The sequence below is a fragment of the Elgaria multicarinata genome, chromosome 17, assembly GCF_023053635.1.
Source record: "Elgaria multicarinata webbii isolate HBS135686 ecotype San Diego chromosome 17, rElgMul1.1.pri, whole genome shotgun sequence".
NCBI lineage: Eukaryota > Metazoa > Chordata > Lepidosauria > Squamata > Anguidae > Elgaria > Elgaria multicarinata.
This window is the reverse complement of record NC_086187.1, coordinates 17,848,444-17,875,298: the sequence shown is the minus strand read 5'-3', so window position 1 is coordinate 17,875,298 and position 26,855 is coordinate 17,848,444. Positions and strand designations below refer to the sequence as shown.

General features: G+C 40.9%; 1 protein-coding gene across 2 annotated transcripts in view; it reads left to right on the top strand.

The window, feature by feature from the left end:
* The window catches only part of SMG1 (SMG1 nonsense mediated mRNA decay associated PI3K related kinase), an 83,529-nt gene that overhangs the window by 23,576 nt on the left and 33,098 nt on the right, over positions 1–26,855 (top strand). Inside the window, exons 12-33 of one of the 2 annotated variants that reach the window (XM_063143314.1) lie at positions 429–530; positions 1,300–1,569; positions 3,020–3,150; positions 4,075–4,236; positions 5,389–5,507; positions 6,411–6,498; positions 6,584–6,685; positions 8,245–8,385; positions 9,442–9,641; positions 10,512–10,708; positions 12,924–13,088; positions 13,848–14,002; positions 14,639–14,784; positions 16,114–16,315; positions 17,674–17,783; positions 17,954–18,101; positions 18,692–18,851; positions 21,295–21,415; positions 21,861–22,109; positions 22,644–22,928; positions 23,845–23,989; positions 26,652–26,787. In XM_063143314.1, coding sequence (XP_062999384.1) covers positions 429–530; positions 1,300–1,569; positions 3,020–3,150; positions 4,075–4,236; positions 5,389–5,507; positions 6,411–6,498; positions 6,584–6,685; positions 8,245–8,385; positions 9,442–9,641; positions 10,512–10,708; positions 12,924–13,088; positions 13,848–14,002; positions 14,639–14,784; positions 16,114–16,315; positions 17,674–17,783; positions 17,954–18,101; positions 18,692–18,851; positions 21,295–21,415; positions 21,861–22,109; positions 22,644–22,928; positions 23,845–23,989; positions 26,652–26,787 — 3,534 coding nt within the window. Of the gene's footprint in view, positions 1–428; positions 531–1,299; positions 1,570–3,019; positions 3,151–4,074; positions 4,237–5,388; positions 5,508–6,410; positions 6,499–6,583; positions 6,686–8,244; positions 8,386–9,441; positions 9,642–10,511; positions 10,709–12,923; positions 13,089–13,847; positions 14,003–14,638; positions 14,785–16,113; positions 16,316–17,673; positions 17,784–17,953; positions 18,102–18,691; positions 18,852–21,294; positions 21,416–21,860; positions 22,110–22,643; positions 22,929–23,844; positions 23,990–26,651; positions 26,788–26,855 lie in introns of those variants that run through there. The other variant, XM_063143315.1, reaches the window with a different exon arrangement.

Sequence of the window (26,855 nt, the reverse complement as noted above, 5' to 3'; positions counted from 1 at the left end):
CCCAAACCCAGTTTCCCATTTATAAAATGTGAGGAAAGCTGGTTTAACAGAAGGGGTTGTTTTGGGGAAAAGGAAAGGTTGAACAGCTCTTTTAGGTCAGAGTGGGAAAAGGGTAGATCTGGATTTACTGGTAGATTTCTGGGTGATTTTTTCCTGGTAAAAAGTTAATGAAGCTTGTACTAAATATGTTTTATTAAACGCTACAGCCATGGGATTGTGCTAATGGCTATGGCCTTGATGACTCCTCGGACTGCTCACTTAATATGTTTTTATAAATTGTTAGTAAGCCCGCTAGGAATCCTACATTGCCATTGTAAACGTCTTGGCTTACTGGGGGCAGCTGCTGGTATATTTCGAAATATCTCTCTGAGTCAACGTAAAGTTTTGTCAAGTAAAAGTGTAATGACCAGTCTTTATTTTTTGTCTAGATTGTTGAACAAATAAATACAAAACTTCCATCATCATTTATTGAGAAATTGTTTGTACCGGAGTCTAAGTTGCTTGTGCTCCGTTATCACAAAGAAAAAGAGGTAAGCAATAAACTGTTAATTTCATGCTGCAGTGTTCTATATGCACCTTTTATTTATGTTACCCTCAAATTAAAAGAATGCGCGTACATGCATGCCTTTTAATTATAGAAGAGTCCACGAGGGTAAACTGTTGTGCAGTCAGCAGCTCGGCCCAACATGATTAAGAAAGCTTTGAGTATGGCTTGTAGTGTTGTCTGAATTGACAAACCATAATTATGGCTATTGTTCCACCTCTTTACCTAGAGTCAGCAATGAACTTATGAAACTGTGTGCTAACTGTGCTGATAGTTTTAAGCTGAGTGGATGGAATGTAGGAAATGCTGTTCCAGAGACCTTAACATTAATGTATTCAATGCTTTAGTGTAGGGGTGGGGAACCTTAGGCCCAGGGGCCGGATCTGGCTCTCCCAAGGGGGCAAATCCAGCCCTCTGGGCTTCCCCAGATGTCCGGACCTGCTTCCTCTGGCCCCGCCTCCTTTCCCCGACCACCAATGGTTAATGATTTCCTGACTTTTCTGGATTCCCCTCCCCCTATTCTAAAAGGTTGAAACGCTCTTCCTAAGGCTTAGTTAAGAGCTTTAAGCTACAATATGCTGGTGCTTTCTGCATTTTTGGCCCTACCCTTTTGCCCCGTCTCTTTGCCCCTTGGCCCTGTTCACCGCTGGAATGTGGTCCCTGACAGCTTCTCTGAGATTGAATTCAGTCCTCAGGCTGAAAGAAGTTCTCCACTCCTGCCTTCGTGACATACTGATTTTTCCTCTGTTTTCAAGGTTGTTGCAGCAGCGCATACTGTGTATCAAGCAGTACTAAGCTTAAAGAACATTCCTGTTTTGGAAACAGCCTACAAGTTGATTCTTGGAGAAATGTCATGTGCCCTGAACAGTCTTCTTTGCAGTCTACAACTTCCAGAGGCTTGTTCCGAAATTCTACACGACGCTTTCAAGAACCATGTTTTCGATGTAGCTAACGCCAAATTTGTTGTTATATTTGACCTTAGTGCTCTGACTACAATTGGAAATGCAAAAAACTCGCTGATTGGAGTGAGTATCTGTACAACGCCAGTTTCAGTGACTTATTATATTATGAAGTTCAGGAACTTTGGTGGCTGTTGTAAGTGTAAAAGCAGCTGCATCATACATAGTGTCAGGTCAATCACTGGGCAGCATTGAAGAAGGACAAATGTGTATCTTTTTACTTGGGTGTGGAAAGCATCACTACGGTGATATGGCTTAGTACAGCCTTCCCCAAGATGATGCCCTCCAGATGTGTTGGTCTGCAATTTCCATTGTCTTCCAGCTGACATGGCCCTGGGAGTTGTAGACAATGGGAGTGTCATCCATAGGCCAGGGAACGGAAAAAGGGGTGATCATTACTATATGGAGTGAATAAGGGAGGCTAATAATTTTATGTAAGCTATTTAAAAAAGTCTAGTTCAATGGTTCTCAACCTTCCTAATGCCGCGACCCTTTAATACCGTTCCTCATGTTGTGGTGACCCCCAACCATAAAATTATTTTCGTTGCTACTTCATAACTGTAATTTTGCTACTGTTATGAATCGTAATGTAAATATCTGATATGCAGGATGTATTTTCATTGTTACAAATTGAACATAATTAAAGCATAGTGATTAATCACAAAAACAATATGTAATTATATATTGTGAAATATTTATTTCTAATTACAAATAAATGACCATCGGAAATATGTGTTTTCCGATGGTCTTAGGCGACCCCTGTGAAAGGGTCGTTCGACCCCCAAAGGGGTCGCGACCCACAGGTTGAGAACCGCTGGTCTAGTTCATTCACTCCAGTTAGTAATGACCAACCCTTCTGGCCCACAGGCTATTGTAGGCCAAAACATCTGGTAGGCACTAGGTTGGGGAAGCCTGTTTTAGTAATAAGCCCTTTTAGGTTGGAACCTTATGCATGTTTAGACAGAAAAATGTTCTACAACTTGCAGCATGCTCCAGCCAGCCATCCTGTCTGGGTTGTGCTGGAAGTTGTAGGACTTTTCACCTGCCCAGGTTAGTGCCCTTAATTTATTTAAACTAAATCATAAGTAGTATCTTGTTCATGGCCAGAAAGTGATTTTAAATTACTTTATGCAGTGAAGAGCTCTGTGACTTCACTTGCTTTTGGAGTTCTTTCAAAGAGCAGCAGTTTCTATGCACTTTCTGTATGATAGCATAAAGGGAGAGGGGAAATGTGTGCAATGATACGTTTCCCACTGAGTGTATACGAGTTCACATGGCCCTGCATTAGCAGCTAGCATAGAACAGAAAATAGCTATTTCCCCCTGTGTAAAATGCCTGCCCCACTTCTTTGCATCACACTTTGCAAGAAATCTTAGCTCCTTATTCTTGGTTTCATCATTGGGTAGCAGTTGTAAGAAGTTATAACCATTTCCCCCCTAATTGCTCTCAGTACTACTTCGTTTAGTAATGGAACTTCCATAAATGCATTGTTGTTTACAATTGCTTCCTTCGGCAGATGTGGGCTTTGTCTCCTACGGTGTTTGCATTGCTGAGCAAGAACTTGATGGTTGCGCATGGTGACATTGCAGTTCACTTTCCTGCAGTCCAGTATGCAGTACTCTACACTCTCTATTCACATTGCACCAGGTGTGAATTCATTGTATAAATGTGTGTGTGTGCGCGTGCTTCAGATGTATTTGTTTTGTTTATATAATGAAAAATCCTGTTGGTCGTTTTAAACAGTAGCACATTGATAAGTGCTTGCTCTGTTTGCAACACAATAGATGCTTCTGCTTCTATTGGATGTGATGATGATGATTGAGCAGGGGGTTGGACTTGATGGCCTTATAGGCCCCTTCCACTATTCTATGATTCTATGATGATTTGTTAATTTGTATACCGCCCCATAGCAGGGGCGGTTTACGTAGGATAAAAACACTTAAAAACAACATACAAAAATTTAAAATCATAAAAACGTACAATTTAAAACCACAGAAACTTACAAAAGCAAACCCAGGCTAATTGCATATTGCGAAATGCCTGGGAGAAGATTGGTGGTGGTGTCTTGGAACACTCACGAATATTAGAATTGCTGGGAGGGTAAAATGGGCAGTATGTAATCTTAATAGTCAGTTTCTTCTTTTTGAAGGAAGTGAGAGTTCCGATTATCTGGGGCTAAAAATGGCTTTAGAGATAGGGGAACCCATGTTGGCGAAGTAGGCAAGCTAAGCAAGACAGTGGTCTAGGAGGCAGTAGATAGGTGTAAAAAAGTGATGTGTGGAAAAAGCTGAACTTCAGTTTGCACTATTATGCTTTGTACATCAAAAAGCTGCAGCGATGTGTGTTGATAACCCTGTGTATTCATCAGATGGTATGGCTAAAAATTAATTCTGCACCGCTGCTGGTTTTTTCCTGGTTGTGCTTTTATATTGTATTTTATATCACGTTTTTATACTGTTTGTTTTATACTTTGAATGGTTTTAATTTTTGTGAACCGCCCAGAGAGCTTCGGCTATTGGGCAGTATAAAAATGCAATAAATAAATAAATAAAATTCTGTATCGCTCTCCAGACACGACCACTTCATATCTAGCAGCCTCAGCTCCTCATCTCCTTCCTTGTTTGATGGGGCTGTCATTAGCACTGTAACCACGGCTACAAAGAAACATTTCTCTATCATATTAAATCTCTTGGGACTTTTACTTAAGAAGGATAACCTCACGCATGATACCAGGTAACTAGTGTTTTTGTTTTTCCCTGTCAAAAGATAACATGTCTGTGGCGAAATAAGCTGTGCTAATTAAAGATCAATAATATGTTTATACATGTAAATTAGGGAACTAGTTTGTCATAATATGCTCTGGGATTAGTTATTTTTATTTTTATTTAAGGATTTTTATGCCACCATTCAGCCAAAAAAGGCTCTCACGGCGGCTTACAAAAGTATTTCTTGACAGTCCCTGCCCACAGGCTTACAATCTAAAAGACATGACACAAAAGGAAAGGGGATTGGGAGGGAGGAGGAGGAGGGAGGAAAGGAAAGCAAATTCAGGCACTACAATCTTAGTTGGAAAGTTCAGCAGTTACAGTTGACAGCAGGAGGGAGGGGGCTCTCAGCTGGAGCTGGACCCAGGCACGGAGAGGTGCCCGGCTGCTGCTTCCTCCGTCACTGGTGGCCTCTGCAGAGACAGTTGGTAGCAGGAGGGAGGGGGCTCTGAGCTGGAGCTGGACCCAGGCATGGTGGAGAGGTGCCTGGCTGCTGCTTCCTCCCTCACTGGTGGCCTCTGCAGAGACACTTGGTAGCAGGAGGGAGGGGGCTCTGAGCTGGAGCTGGGCACGGTGGAGGGGTGCCTGGCTGCTGCTTCCTCCGTCACTGGTGGCCTCTGCAGAGACACTTGGTAGCAGGAGGGAGGGGGCTCTGAGCTGGAGCTGGACCCAGGCACGGTGGAGAGGTGCCTAAGTTATGTGTTGCAGGAAGGTAGTTTCTAAAAATAATAATTTGTATACGCCTAACAATTCCAAAGCTGTTCTAAAACAGCCTATTTAGTACAGAGCATTCAAAACTTACAGTTGGATCATATGAATGTGTGTAATTAGAAGCAAGTCCCACTGAGTTCAGTGGCCTTTACTCCCCAGTAACGCTGCACAGGATTGCAGCCTTTATTTGTAAGTAACACACATACTGCTGCTAATTTCTATATGATTTAAGGTGTTTCTTTGTTTGTTTGTTTTTTGCATTACTAGGTAAAGTGGCCACATGCTTGGATATTTCTGATATTTTATATCATGTCACTCAGTCTCTCTGTTATTTGTAAACTTAAAGCATGCTTGGAGAATGGGTGGATGTGTAATTTGTAATGATCTAGAGTAACTGTTACATTTCTAGGAAACTATTAATGACCTGGGCTTTGGAAGTGGCTGTCCTAATGAAAAAATCAGAGACCTATGCACCACTGTTCTCTCTCCCATCTTTTCATAAGTTCGGCAAAGGGCTTCTAGCAAACAGTAAGAATTTTACTCTTCTTCGGTTTAACATAGGAAATGAATAAATGAAATGCCGTCCGATTCCATTGTCACTGTTTTAGCTATACTGGTAACTCCCCTTCTTTCAACCCAGCTTTAAATTAAGTGACAAATTCCATAGTGGTAGCCATCTTTGTTGCAGCAGAAACAATGAAGACTCCTGTGTTCCACCTTAAAGATGAATACATTTTATTTATGCCTGAATAAATTTGTTAAGTTTTTCAGGTGCCACACTGGAGACTTTGTTTCTTAAATGTCTCCGCAACAGGTGACCCATGTTGTAGAACTTATTGTGCAAAGTAGTGAGAAATTGAGGGTTAGCATGGCAGGAAAGGGATAGGTAATCTTTAAGTACACTGCATTATTGTACTGTGTGTAGAACAGTTAAATTTATATCCAGGGTGGGGGCAGGGAAATGCAATACAAAATTCAAAGAATTATGAAACAAGTGCCATAAACCTAAGAGGCATTTGGCTTTTTTCCCTTTGAACCACTCCCCTCTCCATTGCATGGAAAATTCCTCTCGGTTTCAAAAGCGAACTTCGACATAGTATGGGGTCATGTTCAAAGAAAAAAATGTCATCAATTCCACTGGGTCAGGGCAAGCTGTTAGCATGTAACGGTCTGGAACTGAATTCTATTAACAAAGCACATCATGAGCTGTCTGTACATTGGCTTACCCAGACCCTGATGTTAGGGATGTAAGCTTAAGATGTTGCTTATACCGGAATTGAGTAAAAGAGGTGCAGTACCATTGCTGATATTTATTTTTCTTAAATGGCCTTTGATGTTGGAGATCATGTTATTTGATGATAAAAGAATGACACCCTGGCTTAAGTTATTCCGATGGAAAATAACACACTCTTCTTTTCACTTAATACACAGCTCTTCTGGAGGATGTCAATATTTGTCTTCAGGCATGTAGTAGCCTCCACGCTCTGTCACCTTCTCTACCAGATGACCTGTTGCAGAGGTACTTATTTTCCTGTTCCCAAGGCAAATGCCACATTCGGTCATGTATGCGCTCCTTATTTACTTATTTTTTGTTTGCGGCACAGATGTGTCGACGTATGCCGTGTTCAGCTAGTCCACAGTGGGGCTCGTATAAGGCAAGCTTTTGGGAAACTGCTAAAGTCTATTCCATTAGATGTAGTACTGAGGTAAGTAGTTTGGGTTTTACTATCATGAATACAGTGATTTTTTGGGGGAATAAGGGTGTTGGGAAGCTTCATCTAGTATTGTTTATTTAATTTATTAATTGATAGCATTTTTACTCTGCTCCCAGGGCAGTTTACAAAGATTAATATTAAGACAGATCCTGCTCTCAGGCTTAGAATCTAAAAGACACAACACAAAAGAAAAAGAGATTAGAAGGGAGGAGGAGAAAAATGCAAAAAGTCAGGCACTAGCCCTTTGTTTCAAAGTTCTTATAGGTGTACTTTCTGGCAGAGAAGGATGAAACAAGCTCCCTGCAGCTGTTCCTTCTCTGGCCAATGTATGGGGCTAGGCTGGTCTCCCCCTTGCTGCGAAATTCTTCCTAGGAGGCAGGGGGTGCAGCCCTTGCTTCTCTCTGGCTGATAGATGAGGCTGGAATCTGCAATCCCAGGGAACTGTGCATTCCTTCTGGCAGGGAGGGGCAAAGTAAGCTGCCTGCAACTGCTCCCTCTGGCTGATGTATGGGGCCAGTTTGGTCTCTCCCCTTGCCGTGATGTTCTTCCTGGGAGGCGGGGGCGTGCAGCTTCCCAGTGTCCCTTGGTTCCACGTTGTAGCCATATCCTTTCAGGTGCTGTATCTTATTTCCAGAAATCAGTCTACATGTGGACAACTGAGGGCAGAAATGGGGGTATTGGAGATTGTAGGAGAGTGGAGCTATTGGTGATAAGCTCCCCTTGGTCTTGCAGAAAAAGATCAGGGAGTTAAGCTGTTACCGCCTCCAGCTCTTCCCCACTTTAAGTAGCTCATAATGTCTCTAGCGAGGCATGGAGCTGGGCAGTGGAGAGTGTGTGTTTTGCCACCCACTCCTCCATTTTGTCCCAGGGCTACAGAGGAATCTCCCAGAGCGCAGTGAAGGTCTGATAGTAGCAGCCACCAACTCCTGGTACCTGTTGGCTGCATGGAATTGGTGGGCAGAAGATCTATGCCAAGTTGCTTCTGCTCTATGACAGGCTGTCATCTGACAGCTTTTGTCGCACAGTGGTAGACTGAAAAGATTATCAGGCAAGGAGGATAATGCCAGGACTGGCTACTGCTCAATGCTCCTTGATTAAAAACAATAGCAGCCCCAAACTTAATTTCAGGAACCATCAAATGTATATGTGCACAAGCATCATAGCTTGTGCACATATATATGATCTGCACGCTGATTGAGGAGTCAGGGAGGGTGTTGAATGTATTGTTTTGCTCTCCCCTCCCAAAAGCAGCATCCTGACCCTTTGCTACTCTGCCTCTGCGCTCCAGAATCTCTGAGGGTGAGCAGGGGCTCCCCATTCTCTTGAGTTTGAGGGACGTATGTGGCAATGCAAGGCAATGTGGGGGATTTCTTATGCATGTATATATGTAGCAACAATGCATATAAAAGCAGAGTTCCACTTGTTAGTGGCGGGAGGGGATGATACTTATTTAGATCCTATTGTGAGCTTGTATGTGGATGACTGATGGAAGGAGATATGGTTTGTAAGGAGGACCTCACCAAAAAAATAATGCATTTTTCTCTTCGCAGTAACAACCACCATACAGAAATACAAGAAATCTCCTTAGCCATAAGAAATCATATGAGCAAAGCTCCAAGTAATACTTTTCATCCACAAGACTTTTCCGATATCATTAGTTTCATCTTGTATGGGAGCTCTCACAGAACAGGGTAAGGACATTTTTATTTTGTAAAGAATAAGTAGCAAATTACACATCCTCTTGAAAACGATTGGTGTATGGCTTGTGGCAGTCAATTGTCAAGAGATTTGTAATTTTTTTTAGACAATACATTAAATAATTCAATCAACTTGATGCAAAATATATATTTTCTTGAGATGCAAATGGATGTAGTACTTCCATTAAAGTGTAGGACATAGTGGCATTGGCAGTTCTTTACTTCAGCAGCTTTTAAACTTCAAAATTACAACTGTTTGATGTCACAGAAATGCTCGGTGTTGCCTGAATTCATCCTTGAACCCAAATCCTGATACAGTTTTTTCCTTCCAAAGCTGCATGTCAGTCAGCAGAAATATATATTTTAAAATTCAGTAGCATAATGCTTTTCACCGGTATGCTCTTCCACCAAAGGCCATAAAGAATGGGACTGTGCTTGTTTGGCTGCTCAGATTTGGTGAAAGGAGTTTTTCCCCCCTAGTCATTATGGGTCTTTGTAGGTAGTAACTCAAAGGTTTTCACAAGGTGTGTGTTTCAGAAGGGCTTATGATGTCTGGCGCAGACAATAAGAGATGGAAGCTTTCATTTCAGTTTTCAACCACAGTTCAATGTTAGGTTTTAACCCTAAACTGTGGCTAATCTAAATTATGAACATAAGATGAGCCCTTGCCTATCTAGTCCTTCGATTCCTACGGTGGCTGTCCAGATGCCTATGGAAAGCCTAGGACATGAGGGCCCAGGTGGTCCAGGTTGTAATGCAGAACTGCAGTTAGTTGAAAACAGAAGCGAAAGCTTCCAGTCTCCTCATGGCTGTGCTTCGGAGAGAGGGGATTGGGGAGCTGAGAAACCCGAGGCTCATTTACGTAATGCTAAGCCATAATTCCTGTTGCACCCAAATGCAGAGATGTCGATAAATGATAGAGCAGCGATAATTGCACAAATATACCTTTTATAGAACTTACTGCTCCCCCGTCCAATTTCAAGTGGAATATTGAAATATATGTAGATATTAACAGCTATACATCTGTCTCAATACTGGATTTTGTTTCAGGAAAGAGAGCTGGCTAGAAAGGTTATTTTACAGTTGCCAAAGACTGGATAAACGTGACCAATTAAGTATACCACGCAATTTATTGAAAACAGAAGCTGTTCTTTGGCAGTGGGCTATCTGGGAAGCAGCCCAATTTACTGTCCTCTCAAAATTAAGGACACCGCTAGGCAGGGCTCAGGACACATTCCAGACAATTGAAGGTAACCTTAAAAACCTTGTATATTTTTGAAAGAGTTTTTCTTTTAGTTTAAGATTCCTGGTATAAGGGGAGATATAAGATTTCCAGAACTCTTAATCATCAGGAGCAAAATGTGTCCTTGTTGGCGTTTCTTTCTGGAAAAAATTGGAAGTGTTTGGGAAAATGAAATATATGCAATACTTTTTTCTTTTTAACAAAGCTGAACTTTTACTGTCATAACATAAAATGCATTTTTGATTTAGTTAGCATGTAACCGTGTATACTTATTGGAATATTTATGAAATTTACAGTGCAATTTTACTAATTTAAATACTTTTTAAGCCACCTTTTAGGGTACCCAGCCAACAGGCACTTTATATAAAAGAATCCTATGCATATTTACTCAGAAGTAAGACCCAGTGTGTTTAGAGCTTACTCCCAGGCAAGCATGCATAAGATTGCCGGCTCAGCAGTATAAATGCTTTAGTTTTATCCTAGCAAAATTGTGGCTATAATGAATCCTAGTGAGCAAGAAACTGCTGCACCCTATGTTGTATAAGGACATGCATTTTAGTTACTGCCATCTGACAAGTAGGAAAAAAGTAAAACCTTGTTTAAAAGGATTTTACTTTTTCCAAATGGCAAAACATTTCATAGGAGGGTTTCCCCCCATTTCCATTTTTTTGTTGGAGAAATTGGAAGGTGGAAGGAAGTCCCAGAGATTCGAGAGCGTCAGGGAAGTGTGTTCTCATTGAATGTTCCAGTTTTCTTTGGCCTTCACATTTGATGGTTCCTGAAATTAATGGATTATTATTTTGAAAGTAATAGTTTTTGCTTGAAAGTGTTAGTCTGATATCCTGCACTATAAAATGTTCTGAATGGATGCTTTCAGGTATCATTAGAAGCCTTGCAGCCCACACATTAAACCCTGATCAAGATGTCAGCCAGTGGACGACAGCGGACAATGATGAAGGCCATAGCAGCAACCAGCTGAGACTGGTTTTGCTTCTGCAGTACTTGGAGAACTTGGAGAAATTGATGTACAATGCTTATGAAGGATGTGCTAATGCACTCACATCTCCACCCAAGGTTTGTGTCCGCTGCAATAACTGTAGTTTCTCACATGGCTTCCCCAAATTGTTGTGGGGTGTACCCATTATCTCCATAATAAACCTGGTTTGGGGCTTACTCGGGCATACATTCCCAGGCGTTTTAGCCTTTCACATTTGTTTTTAAATGAATTGTGTTTCAGATCTTCACTTCGCTTTTACTTCTGGTTTTATATATGTTGTTTTTTGTGGTTTTAGTTTTTGGGAACTTCCCAGAGAGAGATTTGGCTATTGGGTAGTATAGAAATGTAATAAATAAAACTAAATAAATACTGTTAGGCAAGTTGGTTGACAGACCTATTACACAAATCACCTGTGACCTTCAAGAATACAATTTCCTTCACTTTATTCTGAGACTTTCACTTTGTAATTACCCCATTCTTACTGGAAAAGATAACCTGAAATCAAACCATTTTGACTTGACTTTGAGACTTAGTTAATTTTGTTCCGTGTGTGTCTGTATGTGTGTTTACTTGAACTTGAAATGCAAATGTACAGGAGAACTTAAGAGTTCTGCTTTCCTGCAAAGCTCTGCTGTGCTGTCATGAGTCAGAGAGTTTCCAGAGAGTTCCCAGACGTTTTCCAGAGAGTTCCCAGACGTTGTCCTACGCTCCTCTGCCTTTGCCATCCTCAAGGCAAAACTACACTATGACCTGGTCCACATGTCAGGGTGGCAAAATGTTGGGTTCTTTAACTCACGATTCGTGAGGACGTGCACCATCTGTGAGCCCCTTCTGTTAACTGCAAACAACCTGTTGTCAGTATGATGTGTGAACCTGGACCAATGGGTTGTCTAGGGGCTAAACAATACAGTGGTGAACTGTTGCCTTGACGTGCAGATAGGTCCTATGTGATGTGTTGAATGCTGTTCACCAGTTGTATTGAAGGGGCAGATGAGCTGATACTCAAATACTTCCATGCAACTTTGCTGCTTGTTTCCCCCCCCCCCCCCGAAACCACCATGATACCCCACCTTCTCTTTCATTGACCACTGTCTGAAAACTACCCTTAAAACGTGACATCCAGTAGCTGATTCCTCTTGCCACCTTCATCTTTTCATCCCAGGCATTTCTAGCGTAGGAAACCTAGAAGACTGCCTTAATCCACCTAGCCCAGCTTTCACTACTCTGTCTGTCAGCAGCATCCCAGGGTCCTTGGATAAAAGGAGGTCTTTCCAAATCTCGCTAGTCAAAATCATTTTCATGGGAAATGCCAGTTTGCCCAGGACGTCCAACGGGTGTAATTTTTCCAAATGTTTCCCATGAAGGAACATTGTCCTTGACCGTAGTATTTCGTAGATGCTGTGCAGCTCTAAAGGTTTTGGGAGCTGATCAGTTCATTCACTTCTTGTTTACTTGAAAACAGTGCATTCAGTTGGAACAGCAGCTGTTGCACCCCTATCAAACAGATTATAAATGTTTAATTTTCCAACCTACTCTGTTTCTTAACAGTGCTGTGTTAATTATTAACCCAGTGGAAAGATTGTGGCCTGTGGACTTGCTTTGCATAGTTCTGGTTCTACAAAGTTTTTTGCTTTCGAAGGGGGTGGGGGTGGGGAACATAGAAATTAAAATATAGAATTCGGTATAAGCTTCTTTTGCTGACATTCAAAGCGTGTCATGGTCTTGCACCTTCTTATCTTTCTTCTCTCATTTCACTCTACCATCCCCCTCGTACCCTCCGTTCTTCAAATGTTATGTTGCTCTCCCTCCCAAGAGTTTCTATCTCTCTTGCCCGGCTTCGCCCATTCTCTCTGGCTGCCCTGTTTGCTTGGAATGCTCTTCCAGAGCAACTACGTACCACGAGTTCCATTGTAGATTTTAAAACGCATTTGAAAACTCATTTGTTTTCAATAGCTTTTGGTATTTTAGCTTGATTTACTGTTCTTATTACTATGATTTTTCTCTTATTTCTGCTTTGTGAACCCCTTCCCCCCCTTCATATGTTTTAATGTGATTTTAGATTGTAAGCCTCTAGGCAGGGTATCGCTGTTTTATTTGTATATTTTGTGCAGCACCAAGTACATTGTTGGTGCTATATAAATAAATAAATAAATAATAATAAAAAGAATGTTGATATTCCAGAATTATTAGGGAGAAATTGATAGATATCATGCAAATTATTCTGCAGTGTAACTGTGTTCTATTGAATAGATAAAACAAAAATGAGGTTTCTCTTTCTCTCCACTTCTGAAGGTTATCAGGACATTCTTCTATACCAACCGGCAGACTTGCCAGGATTGGCTAACTCGAATACGACTTTCCATCATGCGTGTTGGACTATTGGCTGGGCAGCCGGCTGTGACCATCAGGCATGGCTTTGATTTACTGACAGAAATGAAGACCAATAATATCTCTCAGGTGCTGCATTTCTATACCAAAAAATATCTTCACAATGTTAATTTTATCTGAGTAAACAATAGTGGGTTTAATTCATAGCAAACTGATCCTTTGTTTGTCTTTGTCCCTCATTGCAAAGTTACTGTGTGAGGTAAATGACAGAAAAGGATCTGCTGTAGGAATAGTTGGGTCTGTTCGTGTAAGTATCCAGCAATTTGTGGTAAGAAGGTGCTACTTTGTTCACATTTACTTTAGGCCTATATAAGTCATTTAAGATAGGGACCCCCCCCCAAAAAAATCAATTAGAAATCAATATGGCAGCCATCTTTCAAAATGGCAGACACTATCTTAAAAATGGCGTAGATAAGCTTCTTCCCACAAATTGCCAGATCTTCATGGTTTTTTATCTGAGCAGCCTCCACTAGGATCTCAACCCAAGTTGTTGGTATCTGTCGATTAAAAAAAACAAGTACTTGTCATTCCTGAATTGGAACTTTGAATGGTTTTAATTTTTGTGAACCGCCCAGAGAGCTCCAGCTGTTGGGTGGTATAGAAACGTAATAAATAAATAAACCGGTTGCCCCAGTCTTAAAATGCTGCTTGTAATGGGTTGCTAGGGTGGGGGATATGATGACTACAGTTCAGGGTTTACTATACAAAGACTTGCTGAGCGTATACAAACCTGTACATGAGCGTAAAAGGGTTTTGTCGATTGGGATCATTTTGTTTTACTCTAGGCTATAACTTGAACTATCCGTTTCCCCCCCTCTCTGGTACCAGGGAAATGAATTAGAAGTAACAATCATGATGGTGGTAGAAGCACTCTGTGAGCTTCATTGCCCGGAAGCCATCCAAGGAATAGCTGTCTGGTCATCTGCTGTTGTTGGAAAGAGTCTTGCTTGGATTAACTCTGTAGCTCTGCAGGCAGAAGGACGGTAAGTCACGCCATGCAAACAACAAGGCCTGCCTGGCACCAACAAGGTTATCTTTTTGGTGCCAGGTTAAAACTGCTTTCTTCTCTCAGACATTTTGCAGCATGTAATGAGTCTTTTAGTAGGATTGTCCTTGGCTGATGGTTTAAAAATTGTTTTTAGATGTATGTTGTCTGTCTGTCTATGCTGTTCATATATTTTTACGTTTTTATGTTTTTAATTTTTATGAACTGCCCAGAGAGCTTCGACTATGGGGAGGTATAGAAATATAATAAATTACATGCTTTAGTTGAGAGTATGAACTAGTTTGCAAGTAACAACAAACCATGGTTCTCATTTCATGCAAACCTGGAACTATGGGTTGATAACTACAAACAACCAATGAAGAGAACCCCTAGTTGAGTCTTAGCAACAAACAGACCAGAGATTGAGTCTCTGGTCTGTTTGTTGCTAAGACAAAGAACTTTGGCTACTGGGTGATAGAGAAATGTAATAAATCAATAAAATAAATAAAACCTGCTATATGCTCTTCTCATTGCTACAAGATCAGAAATGTTTACTGTGCAATAGAATATGTCAACCTAAAGAGGAGGGCCTCTTGACATTTGGCTAACTCCTGCCACTTAAATCTTTTTTAAGGTTTGAAAAAGCAGCTGTGGAGTACCAGGAGCATCTTTGCGCCATGACGGGAGTGGATTGCTGCGTCACAGGTTTTGATAAATCTGTTCTGAAGTTGGCCAACTCAAACAGCGGCAATAACGCCAGCCCCAAGCACTCTCTCAACGGTAAGTGTTCGTGTAGATAGCTTGGATTGATTTTTAATGTGGTTTGGCCAGCTGGTGGCAGGTGCGTTCCTGCCAACACCCCCAATGTTTAGAGTGTGAGGGGTGACACCATTTACTCGGCAGGTGCCCCACTCATTTCCCAGGAGGTCGTAAGGAGTGGTGCCACGTCTCCAGCTAGGGAAGAGGAGAGGCAGGAGAGCTTCACACTGTTTTCCACCTCGCAACTAAAGATGTGAAGGCCCAGAAAAACCCCGGGAAAATTTGGGAAAAAAACAGTTTTTTTCTGAACCCTTTTTTGGTGTTTTTCCAAAAAAATTGGGGGGGGGGGGAATGAAGAAAAAACAGATTATGGGATGTTTTATTTTAGCATGATGAATAAAATGTTAAAGACAAGGTGTTCAGATATTTACTTCTCCAAATTATTTCTAAAAGCTGTACAGTATCAGATTATTACAATTTCTGTGCACTGAGGACAAGCAAGTCCTAGGTTGCAAACTGAGGCTACAGCTCTCAAATGCAAGAGCAAGATGCATTTCTGCCTCTAGGGGGCGGCACTGCCATTGAAGCAGAGACTGAAACTGATAGTGACGGCTGTAGCTCAGAAAATGAGTCTTGATTAAATTTCATGCATATTCATTGAACCTTGGTTTCTACTCAGTTCTTTTTATGGGAATGGGTGCTTTATGTCTTGACACTGGAGGACTAGCGGAAACATAAATAATTTTCTTTGTTACTAATGTTGGTGGTTTCTTCTGTTGTTGTTTTAAATTGTTTTTTGCCTGCTCCTCATAAACTGGCAGAACCAAAGAGGTTCCTTACAGTTCAGGTGTTCCTAACAGTTCAGGAGCTTGTAACTCCATTTGTTACCAAAAAAAAAAGTAAAAAAAAAGTAAAATAAATTAAATTTGTAATAATTGTTTGAATACTCTGCACTTTTAATATACCAAATGTAATAATTTTATGCCAAACCAACTTGGACATAATTATATTTTATGTTCCTAGAGTAACAAAGTGAATTTTAATCTGTAAAAGGTGCTAATATTGCATTATTTCAATTTTTCCGAAAATTTCCATTTCCCCCCGAAACCCCTGGAAAAAACCCCGTTTTTTTCCCATGGCTTCAAAATTTCCGGAAATTTTACATCTCTACTTGCAACATGAATTGGTTGCAAAGGTGCCACAGTTAAAAAATATAAAAAGTAAAAAATGTGTACGGTGATTCTACCTATGCAGAGTGATCTTACCTTGCTGTATTAGGGACATCATATAAAAATAAAAGTTACATCGGAAATTTGACGGGCAGTGATTTATTTATTTTTACTTGCACAGGAGATTTGCGAAAAACCGTTTTGGCTAAACCAAGTGACTCTTCACCTGAAGTCATAAATTATCTGGGCAACAAAGCCTGCGAGTGCTACATCTCCATCGCTGACTGGTCTGCTGTGCAAGAATGGCAGAACGTGGTCCATGACCTGAAAAAAAACACCAGCAGTACCTCTGTCAATTTAAAAGCAGATTTCAACTACATCAAGTAAGTGTCGTTGACCTCTGCAATAATAAGTGGCCGTGGGAGCTTGTTTCAGCTTGCTAGAGCTGCTTAGAACCAGAGAACATGGAAGCGAGGAGAGCGGACCTGTACAGATCATAGCTGGTTTTACCTTGAAGGCCAGATAATTGGGCACTTCCAAATTGGGGACCAAGGTAGAGCAGCCCGAGAGAGAAAGTGTCCCAAGTGCACCTTACCCAATTCTGGGAGGAAGGTGACGTTGGGGAGATGTTGATCCTGCTCAGGGGCTGTTCCCATTCTGCCATCTCTAGACTGGTTTGGGTGCATTTAACCCTTGAGGCCCCTTAACCACCCCTCCTGCTTAGCATTGGGCTATGGGGAAAAGACTCCACGCTCCCCAAATTTGGTTGCTGGGGTGGAGGGGGGCGGGGAAGAGGATTTAGTTGCCTCCCCGCAAACGGTCCCGATACGGTCAGGTTTGTTGTTCCCCAGATGCTAACTGTGATGGGGAAACAGTGATGTCGGCCAGGATTGCTGGAAAGTGGGTTGATTAAAGCCACTCTTGCTCTCCAGCAATTCCGTTGCTGCCAAGATGGCCGGGGAAACAGTGGTCTCAGATGGGATTGGTGGGAGTGGATGAGGCTTTAATCTCCCCTTCCCCCCACCCCAGCATGGGCATCAAAATGGGCAGGGAGGGGAGGGGCGCTGTGATTGGGTGGGGAGAAGAGATAGTGTGTGGGCACAGGCACATCTGTGCGGTCCCCTACCCTGCACCACATGCAGTCTATGGGGCTGAAAAGGTTGCCTATCTCTGCAATAGAGGGTTTTGAATGCCCTCTTTCTTCTCTAAGGCCCAAGTCCCTGTCTAATGCTAAGCACCACTGGCATTGAGATTCCAACTTGGAGTAATCCGTTTTAGCTAACTTGTGCAGTGGCATTGACTGGTGTGAATTTGTGAGGCAGACTTGGGTGAATGCATGTGCCATGGTTCCTGTTTTCTGACAGTTGCAGTTTTTTCAAACTTTGGTCTGTGCTGGTTCTGCTGCTGGGGCTCAAAAGCCACTGGATTCTGCCTCCTGGCCTTGCCCAGGTACAAGGTGTTTTGTTTTATTAAAATTAAAAGCTGGCAATTTTCTCATTGAGCCACTTAATCTGACAGAACACTTGATTGGGGTGGGAGAGAGACCGTTCTTTTTTTTTTGCCTTTGAACAGTACAACTACCATTCTTGAAAATGAATTAATAAAAATGCTAATGTAAAATTAAGTGATTGTGAATTTCTACACTTCACAACTTTGTGTGTTTATATCTTGTGGCTTTTTAGTTCTAATTTTCAGAAAGTCGTTAAGATAAAATAAGGAATGCATTAAACCCTTTTTGCAGGTCTCTAAGCAGTTTTGGATCTGGAGAACTGACAGAATGCACGGAACAGCTAGAATTGCTTCCAGGGGAAGACATCAACCTACTTATTGGAGGAGCAAAAGAAAAAATAGGTATGAATTAAAAGCTCTGCTACAAGCTTGAAGATTCCTAGGGACTTAGTTTTTAGTTCCATGCTGGTACATTGGTGGCTTTATCTTTGTATATTGTGCGGGAAAAACAACATGTTGGATAATGAATGCCAGCAACTATCGATACACTTATATGTTAATAATCTTTGTAGATATGAAGAAACTCCTTCCTAACATGCTTTCTCCTGATCCAAGAGAACTTCAGAAAGCCATTGAGGTTCAGTTATTGAGAAGTTCGGTATGTCTGGCAACAGCAATTAACCACATCGAGCAGGAACAAAAGTGGCAACCCGTTACTGAGTGAGTTTTACAAAATGCCAATGCGGTAGTTCTGGAATCTAGAAGGGGGCACAGGAGTGCTCCCCTATCCAAACAACTCCACCTGAGGGCCAGGTGAACGCAGGAAGCTGCCTTGTACGGAGTCAGACAATTGAGTCATCTCGCCTAGTATTGGCGACACTAATGGGCAGCAATGGGTCTCCTGGGTTTCAGGCAAGATTCTTTCCTTGCCCTGCCTGGAGAAGTCGGGGATTAACTCTGGGAACTTCTGCATGCCAAATACTTGCTCTGTCACACTGAGCTACGGAGTTCCCCTCTTTTTCCACCTCCCCAAAAGAATTAGCTCTGTCTACTCTGTTAGAATGTGAGCTTTATATCTCATGTATATTAATATTTAAGATAGGCTAGAGCGTAGCTTCTTCTAATTTTTCTAAGTTAAATAGATTTATACTGTTACTAATGCTACTCTTAATATTGCTTATTTGTGCATTTTGTATTTTTATAGCCAAAAGAAGGCATTGAATAATTGAACTGGGAATCTAGATTTATTTCAGTTTTAGTGAAATATAGTAACTTGAATAGTTAGTGACTCGTGTCATTTTTTGTTTCAGGAACCTTATAAAATACTTGAAACAGACTTCACGAATTGCCATTGGACCTTTAAGACTTGCCACCCTGACAGTGTCTCAGTCTTTGCCGGTACTGAGTACCCTACAGTTGTACTGTTCATCTGCTTTGGAAAATACGGTGTCCAATAGACTTTCCTCAGAGGTACATTTTTTTTTTTTTTTTTGCATAAAGAACCATTTCATGTATTTAGATAATATTTATATATTTTGGCACCTATTCACACGTGAACTGCCCTGATGAATGCATAAACTGCCATATTGCAGCTGAAACATACGTCTACCTTTATGCCACGTAGAACAAAGTCAAAAATCTCAGTGTTATACTTCCAGAGGGAGCAACAACTTCCGACTTCATTATAGGTGTTAATTGCCGTCATCAAATAGTACTGTTGTGCTTGATCACTGTGCTTATCCTTGCAGATATATAATCTTCTCAAAGAATTGTCATAGATCGAATAACCTTCCATGTTCCCAGCCTCCAGTGGGGCGTGATTTGGCTAACCCTTAGATGCCTGAGAAGGCAAAGGGAGGTCAGGTGGAAGCCAAAGGGAGAGGAGAACAATGCTAGGATTCCTCAGGAACCCATTAAGAGAGAAATGTGGGGAGAACCTTTGCCCTTGGTTCCTTCGTCTTCAGAGCCCACATTCAACCTCTTAACAGGTTGTCGAGGCAGAAAAGAAACTCGGCATTGTTTTTCTTCCTTTTAAAAGATTCTGCCTCCTCTTGGGTTGAGCGGGGAACACCCTAGTGTCTGGATGATAGAGAGAATGTGCCTTTTGTGTTTCATTGCCATTTAATTCTCACTGTTAACATTTTTTCTCTGTACCTCTGTGTGTGTGTCTTGAGTGTGTGTGTGGGCATATCTAATCTGCCAGCTGACGATAACACTGCATATTTATTTTTATTTATTTATTACATTTTTATACCGCCCAATAGCCAAAGCTCTCTGGGCGGTTCACAAAAATTAAAATCATGAAGAGCATAAAAAACAACCAACAATCTAAAAACACAAATACAAAATACAATATAAAAAGCACAACCAGGATAAAACCACACAGCAAAAATTGATATAGGTTAAAATGTGGAATTAAAACAGCAAAGTTTAAATTTAAGTTAAATTAGATGTTAAAATACTGAGAAAATAAGAAGGTCTTCAGCTGGCAACGAAAGGAGTACAGTGTAGGCGCCAGGCAAACCTCTCTGGGGAGCTCGTTCCACAGCCGGGGTGCCACAGCAGAGAAGGCCCTTCTCCTAGTAGCCACCTGCCTCACTTCCTTTGGCAGGGGCTCACGGAGAAGGACCCCTGTGGATGATCTTAAGGTCCGGGAGGCACATATGAAAACGTGGGCTGTAGTCTATGAAAGCTTATTCTTTCATTGCTATGAAAGCTATGAAAGCTTTTTTTTGGTGAACCGCCCAGAGAGCTTCAGCTATTGGGCGGTATAAAAACGTAATAAATAAATAAATAATCTATTTTAAGGTGCCGTAAGATTCTCTTGTTTCTTAGCTTAATACTTTCAAACCCTGCATAGGGTGAACGTAGGAAGGTGCCTTACGCAGGGTCAGACCATTGTTCCAACTAGTCCAGTGTTGTCAACACTGGCTCGCAGCAGCTCTCCAGGGTTTCAGGCAGGAGTTTTTCCAGCCCTACCTGGAGAAGCTGGGGATCAAACCTGAGACCTTTTGCATGCAGAGCAGGTGCTCTACCACTGAGCCATGTAATCTCACTCAGTGGTGAGATTACATGAGCTGACAGTAGGGTTATATTGTAAGTGTGCAATAGGAAGAAAAGCATAACCCAGAGTAGCTTGGGTGTGTTGCCTATTAAATAGCTTTACCTTGAAGCCTTTAAACAAATCTCAGAATTGCATAACTTTTGTCAAAGATGGGAATCGTTACTGGAAAAGGTTCAGTAACAATATATATCGACATTGATTAAAATGCTCACAGTGAGACATGCAAAAGTAAAAAAAGGAAAGAAGGCAAGTTAAAGAACAACCAAGAAACTGGGAATCAACAAATTGTTGTTGCCCATTTCTTGCTTCTTTGTGAAAGTGAAGAATCAAGGAATGGTGAATGCACTTTTCCGAGTTCAAAGTACCTTTAATTTTTCCTCCATTTGGCATGGCTTCCTGGTCCAGGGACAACGAAATTCAGTGTACTTCAGAGTCTAGGCATGAGATGGCAGTGCATGCTAGACAAAGTGATTCCAGCTGTCCTTTCAAGTGGGCAATCATTCCTAAGCTTCTGATTTGACCCTCAAGACTTCCCTTCTTTCCATAAAGTTGAGGCCTGCGGTTTCCCCTATTTGTTCCCCGTTACCATTGGTCATGTTGGCTAGGGTTGATGGGAGTTAAAGTCCAAAACATTTGCAGGACACTATGTTGCTGAAAGCTGAATTGTAACGTATGAAGGACAAATTAAGAGATACATTAACTATGGCATCTAAATTTGACATACAGTTGTAATCTTGAGAGTGTACACACCACCTGCGTAGGGAAGTTTATATTAGAAATCTGGAAAAAGAGAGCTTTTTTAGACAGCTTAAAGGTCTGTCGAGCACTCAACGTCTGTGCTTTTTACAGGATTGTCTCGTTCCTCTCTTCAGCGAAGCATTGCGTTCATGCAAGCAACAAGACGTAAGACCATGGATGCATGCCCTAAGATATACCATGTACCAGAATCAGTTGCTGCAGAAACTGAAAGGTATATGCATTAAAGTAGAAGCACCTCTCTCTTTTATAGGTTTAAACTGCAGGGATACAAACTCCAATATGTATGTGTTGCTCGTAGCCTATGATGTTATATTTTAACTTTTTTGCTTGTATCAGTTGTTGCTGGGAGGGTGTAAACTTACCTTTTCCCAAACTACAGTAGTAAAGTAATGAATTATTCAGCCATAAAATGTCTCAATTTTCATCTTTAAACTAAAAACGGAAGAATAGATTCCATCAGAAGCAAAGGTACCTTTGGGTTTAAATCAACAATTGTTTTCAGGATATATTTTTACACTTTAAGGAAAAGGAATAGTTTTATGTGGTTTCAGTCCAGGGCAATATTGTTCAAGGAAAATGTACACAGTTTGTTGTGAGTGAAATGCATTAAAAAAGACTTTCCTGAACACTTCTGACTTGTATGTATGTACTTCCAGAGCAAAGTATTCCAGTTAGAAGCCACTTAATGGAATTGGGACTGACTGCTGCAAAGTTTGCTAGGAAACGTGGGAATGTTGCACTGGCTACACGGTTGCTTGCTCAGTGCAGTGAAGTTCAGCTTGGAAAAACCACAACTGCCCAGGATTTAGTCCAACATTTTAAGAAACTGTCAACACCAATTCAAATGGATGAAAAATGGGGCCCTGAGCTTGAAATTGAAAAAACTAAATTGTTATACACAGCAGGTAATAAGTGCCATTTGATTGTCTCAGAAATCACTTTGAATTTAATCATGTGCTCTTTAAAAGCAAGCTTTAATGCATTTTTATTGGAAAAGAATTAAACCTGTTGATGTGCCATATGGAGTTTCAGATCAGGATGAAAAGTCGAGTTTAGGAATATCAAAATGCCTGTGCACCCAGTGGTTTTTTTGGGTGTGTGTGTGTAAACTGTCAGTAAACCCTCATGCTGAATTGCACAGTGTTTTTAAACTCTGCGATTTTCAAAAGTGGTTTGAAAAGTGGGCACCATGGACGGAGTGGGGAGATGCTGTTTAAAAAACATTTGTCCAAATCTGTTTCAGTAGGTGGCACTAGTAGTGACTCTGGCACTTGGCCTTGATTATTAATCCTTGAAATGGGACTCTTTTGCTCAGTAGATAGCAATAGTGGGTTGAAAAGTCTGTATTGTTCCCTGAAACTCGCAGAATTAAAATGGAAGCTTCATATGCAAGACTAATTATGCGGCTAAATCGGTGCTAACATTTCACTGTTTTTCAGGCCAGTCTACCCACGCATTGGAAATGCTGAGCTCTTGCGCCATATGCTTCTGCAAATCTGCCAAAGCTGAATATGCTGTAGCCAAGTCTATTCTTACGTTAGCCAAATGGATCCAAGCCGAATGGAAAGAGATTTCAGGACAGCTGAAGCAGGTCTACAGAGCCCGACAGCAACAAAATCTAGCTGGCCTTTCCACATTATCTAAAAACATCTATAGTTTGATTGACCTGCCATCTGTGAACACCATTGAAGAGGACTATCCCAGGATTGAAAGTGAATCCACAGGTAGAAAAAAATCCTCTATGAAATACTCCCAAAACAAAACAAAACAAAACAAATGACCACTAGTAGCACATCCCGTTTGTAAATTTTAATAGATTTATATGTTTGACATGGTGGTTTCGTGCTGTTCAGTAAGAGGCAATATTAATTCTTTAGGAGGAGCTTAATATTGCAGACCTACATAGGGACCAGATCACACCACTGGAGAAAGATGACCACTCTTCCTCTTGACTTATTTATTTATTACATTTTTATACCGCCCAATAGCCGAAGCTCTCTGGGCGGTTCACAGTTGATGCTTTTACTAGGTTTCAGGAAGCATGGCTTGTGAAAATCAAGCTAGGAAGAGATGAAATCTTTATTCTTCATGCTAATTCATATTAAGTATTTAAAGTGCTGGACAATGTGATCCAGCTAAATCTGATCCTGTGTGACTTAGTGTAGACTAGCAAAAGCTGGTGTAGACAGAAGATAGAACAGTGTTGAACAGAAGATAGATCAGGATCTACTGGTACTTGATTGGATGATTTGCAGTAGATCGGTAATGTTTTGGCTTCTAATTTTTGACGAGAGCAACAACAACTCCCACCTAAACTGGGCTGATGGAACTGTATCTGTAGTAACCCAGGTGTAATTTTGTACTCATGTATGCAGATGAATGAGTAGTAGGTAATTGGCTGTGCCCCCATTCTGCATAGGGCCTTCTTCCCCAGCGTCTATTTTGCACTGGCTCTTATTGGTGGACCATAAGTTGCTAGTAAAAAATAAAAGTAGGTCCTGTAAGCCTGAAATTTTATTTATTTATTATCTTTATTTGTATCTCGCCTTTTGCCCAATGCTGGGCCTCAAATACACGCAAAGGATCATCACAACATGCAACGTTCTGAAATCCCTTCCTTTTTTTATTCTCTCACTCCAGTAAACATTGGTGTTGGCGAACCCGACTTCATTTTGGGGCAGCTCTACCGCCTGTCTTCAGCACAGGCACCTGAAGTAGCTAAATCATGGGCAGCACTCGCGAGCTGGGCATACAGATGGGGCCGAAAGGTAGTTGATAATGCCAGGTAAATCTTGCTCTTAGGTACAAGGTATTTAACTTGAATATGTTTCAAGTTAACGTTAAGCATATGGTTTTCATATTGAATCACTATGAAGCTTTCTTGTTTGGATCTCTGCTCATATATTTGCTGGCTGATGTCTGGTCCTTTGTGGGCTGAGTGAGAAAATGAGTAAACTGAATCTTATGAACCAAGGGGAGAGGGGTATCCCAGCTATTCTCGATACAGACGACTCAAGAGGTGTAGGCAAATGGATTGCAGCATTGCAGTGATGGAGAGAACAAGGGGCCATCTTCGTATGAACCATTGGTTGGTAGAACTGGTTTCCTCAGATTTATAAGGAATCGTAGACAAAGGCATGGGTGGGGAACCTCTTTTAGCTTGAGGGTTGAATGCCATTCTCGGGGGCCGCTTTCTAGTGGTGTGTGGGGCCAAAGACAGAGGGGTGGATGGGGCTAAAACAGTGGTTCTCAACCTTCCTAATGCCGCGACCCTTTAATACAGTTCCTCATGTTGTGGTGACCCCCAACCATAAAATTATTTTCGTTGCTACTTCATAACTGTAATTTTGCTACTGTTATGAATCGTAATGTAAATATCTGATATGCAGGATGTATTTTCATTGTTACAAATTGAACATAAAGCATAGTGATTAATCACAAAAACAATATGTAATTATATATTGTGAAATATTTATTTCTAATTACAAATAAATGAAATTTTGTCTTGAAGCATGGTGTAGCATGGGTAACACTCTTAATATAACAACAGTAAACTACGTTGCTACATTTTGCGACAGTATGCGTAAAAAGCCAACGTCAGTGCAAAGGTTGAGATTGCTTTTTTCTCACCAAATCAGAAATTCTCGGGGCAGTCTTTGCAAGAGCACAACGAAGATCATCTTCCACAAAAAACATGTGTTTTCCGATGGTCTTAGGCGACCCCTGTGAAAGGGTCGTTCGACCCCCAAAGGGGTCGTGACCCACAGGTTGAGAACCGCTGGGCTAAAATAAATAAATAAATAAATACCAGCATATTTTAAGAGGCATTTCAACCTTTCAGAATGGGGAGAAAACTGCACAAAAGCTGAGAAATCAACAATTAGCAGTTGAGGAAAAGGAGGTTGGAGGCAGTGGAAGGGGGAGGGCATAGCTATTCGGGGAACCCTAGGCCTGAGATTCCCCACCCATGGACTAAGATTTCTCTTTAAAGATGTTTCTGACCAGGTCTTAACTTCCTGTATGTTTTCTACCCAAAATAGACCTTGTTCTCTCAGATACTATGTTTGTCTATCCAGATGTGCAAAGGATCTCGAAGAATTTGTTTAAACAGGTCAAACTGAGTCTATTTCAGTTGTGAAAGATATCACTTATACAGCTGTCTTTAAGAAGGAGAACATTTTTATTTAAACCAGCAAATAAGGGGTAAGGCAGGGGGATGTCATTTTAAATAACAAAGGATTATGCTGATGAGATCCTTGGACAACTGTGTAATTAAAAGCAACAACACGTATTTATCTTGTTGAGCCAGTTCAGCCTATTTAATAAAAACTGGACAAATCTCATGAGAATGCTTATCCCTCAGTTATATTTCCTTCTGGAAATATCAGTTCTTGTTGAATACTGAACCATGTAGTCTCTCAAATCCAGTAAAACACCCTCACTGCCAAGTAGATCTACTTATATTGGGGTGTATGGAACCCCTTCTCCAAGTACATTGGGTTCTTATTGTGAATAGTCTTTGGTCCTATATTAATCATTGTATCATCATCTGTGGTTTGAAATTTTGTCGTATCCCAGTATTTTTCCTAAAAAGCTTTCTATAGCTTTATTTTTATTTTTTACTTATTTACAATCTTTATATACTGTTCACTGTCCAAAGATTTTGGAGTGGTGAACAAATAGGATAAAAGAATAAAAACACCATTAAAATTAATTCTAAAAGAACAAGTTTCAGATAAAACTGTGGCCGGTCACTAAGGGAAAGCTTCCTGAAACAACATTTTCAAGAGGTTCCCAAAGCAATACAGTATTGGCACCTGGCTGACCTTCAAAAGCAGGGAATTCCACAGGAAGGGGGCCACCACACTGAAGGCTCTTCTCCTGGTGGATTCCAATTGGGCCGCAGGTCCATGTGGAACTTTACAAATAGATGCAAATAAATAATACATTCTATTCTATGGAAGAAGCATGATGGATGTGGGTTCTCTTCATCCATCTCTTCCTCATATTAAAACTTTAGTTACGATAGAAAATTAAGCATAAAAATAGCTTTCTACTACATTTACTGTTGCTTTAGCTAGAATAGTACCATTAATAGCCCTTTGTCATTCGTTACTGATTTACGTAATGCAGAGCGGGAAATGAAAAGAGTTGCCACAGGGTTCTTCCCTAACACCTGGAATAATATATTGGAATTTTGTTAAACTTTCCAGTTACTTATCTTCTGTTCTTTTGCACTTCGAGACCTGTTGGTTTGAAGTAACTGCAGCTGCCATGGAAGCTTGTATTTTTCGTTTGCTAGTCCCTAAGCAGAGAGGATAATTTAATCAAATGCAACAATTAATTTGTACACTAGTGTATTAGAAAACATTGTTCAATGTGGTAAAGTTATGTTAGCACCATGCTTATTACTTACTTTTAAAGAGATAAAATCTATGGTGTTACAGTCAGGGAGGTGTCCGTCTACTACCAAGAGAAAAATCTGAAGTTCAAAGCCTGCTTCCGGAAAATATTGCAGAAGAAGACAGAGAGAAAATCTATGGTATTCTTGGACAGGCAGTGTGTCGGCCAGCTGGAATTCAGGTTAGTATAAATGAAATGAAACTGAAACACTTTCAAGTGAAATTTTTACTGAAATCTTTAGATGGGTT